At 46.3% G+C, this 1,293-nt stretch overlaps 1 protein-coding gene across 1 annotated transcript in view; it reads left to right on the forward strand.

The window, feature by feature from the left end:
• The window catches only part of WFDC5 (WAP four-disulfide core domain 5), a 7,291-nt gene extending 6,267 nt beyond the window's left edge, over positions 1 to 1,024 (forward strand). Inside the window, exon 4 of the mRNA XM_007938455.1 lies at positions 888 to 1,024. Coding sequence (XP_007936646.1) covers positions 888 to 1,024 — 137 coding nt within the window. The remainder of the gene's footprint in view (positions 1 to 887) is intronic.
• Positions 1,025 to 1,293: the final 269 nt, after the last annotated feature.

A 1,293-nucleotide genomic window follows, 5' to 3' on the forward strand; every position in this document is an offset into this window, starting at 1 on the left:
TGTGTGTGTATTTGTGTATAAGCTTTACTGGTTTTCCTTCTTTAGAGAACCCAGCCTAACACAGAAGGGGATCCTGGATAGAGTGGGAGAATGATGTGGAACAAAACTCAAAACCATAAAAAGAGAGAGACAGAGAGAGAGAGACTAAGTTTGCTGGTCTGATAAAGCCTGGTGAAACCCCTGAGACTATGGGCCCTAGCTGCCCTTCAGGTCTAGAACTGAACCCACTCCTGTGGCTTCCAGCCAAACAAAAGACAGGCATATGAGTTGAACATTTACCTGAGGTAGATAAACTCCTTGGAGAGATCAATCATGGGAGAATAGAAGGGCTGTGTATGCACAGGCAGACAGCTCAGGATGGAGGAGTATATGGGACGGAAGGAGACAGAAAAGAGGTAACTATGGGGAAGAAGTGAGAAGAGAGCTGTTGCATTGTGGGAGATTGCTGTCAATGTCATGAGACAAAGTATACATGAACTGCTGTATGGAAAATGAATTTGCTCTGTAAACTTTCACCCAAATCACAATTTTAAAAAAATGATACTTTACTTTTATTTCAAGCAGGCTTTTCTTATCCCAAGAAATCAAACCAAACGCACTGTCATTCAGTTGATTCTGACACACAGCAACCCTATAGGACAAAGTAGAATGGCCCCACAGGGTTTCCAAGGCTGCAAAGTTTTACAGAAGCAGACTACTACATCTTTATCCCTCAGAGCAACTGTAGGTTTGAACTGCTAACCTTTTCATCAGCAGCCAGTGTTTAAACCACTGGACCACACCAGGGCCACAAATAGAAACATTTCTGACCCAAAGTTAATCTATCTGTGGTGGGTTTTTTTTTTTTTTCTCTCTTTCCCACAATTTGGAGTTTTTTTCTTATACAGGAATTGGTGGCTGTGCTCCAGACGATGGACCCTGCCTATCAGTGCCCAACCAGTGCGTGGATGACAGCCAGTGTCCCTTCCGCAAGAAGTGCTGCTACAAGCTTGCTTCCACCAGTGCCTCTCCAAGTCTCGGGTAAGTGCCCCCCTCCACCCTGCTGACCTCCACATGTCCCAGGGCCAGCAGGATAGGCAGGACTCACCCTGTGTTGCAGTGAAGCAGGGCAGCTGCCCTGAGGTCCACCTGTGCCACCTGAGCCCCACTAGCACCTGTGCCACCAGACCCAGACTCCCACTTTACAGAAAAGGAAGACAGGATTCAAGAGGGCAGATCACTTGGCCCAAGGTCACAGAGAAATTTAGTGGCAAATGCAGGATTCAAACCCAGTGTATTAGCTAACTTTACTGT

Source organism: Orycteropus afer, unplaced genomic scaffold, assembly GCF_000298275.1.
Source record: "Orycteropus afer afer isolate SDZICR_OR568_19922 unplaced genomic scaffold, OryAfe1.0 scaffold00049, whole genome shotgun sequence".
Lineage (NCBI taxonomy): Eukaryota > Metazoa > Chordata > Mammalia > Tubulidentata > Orycteropodidae > Orycteropus > Orycteropus afer.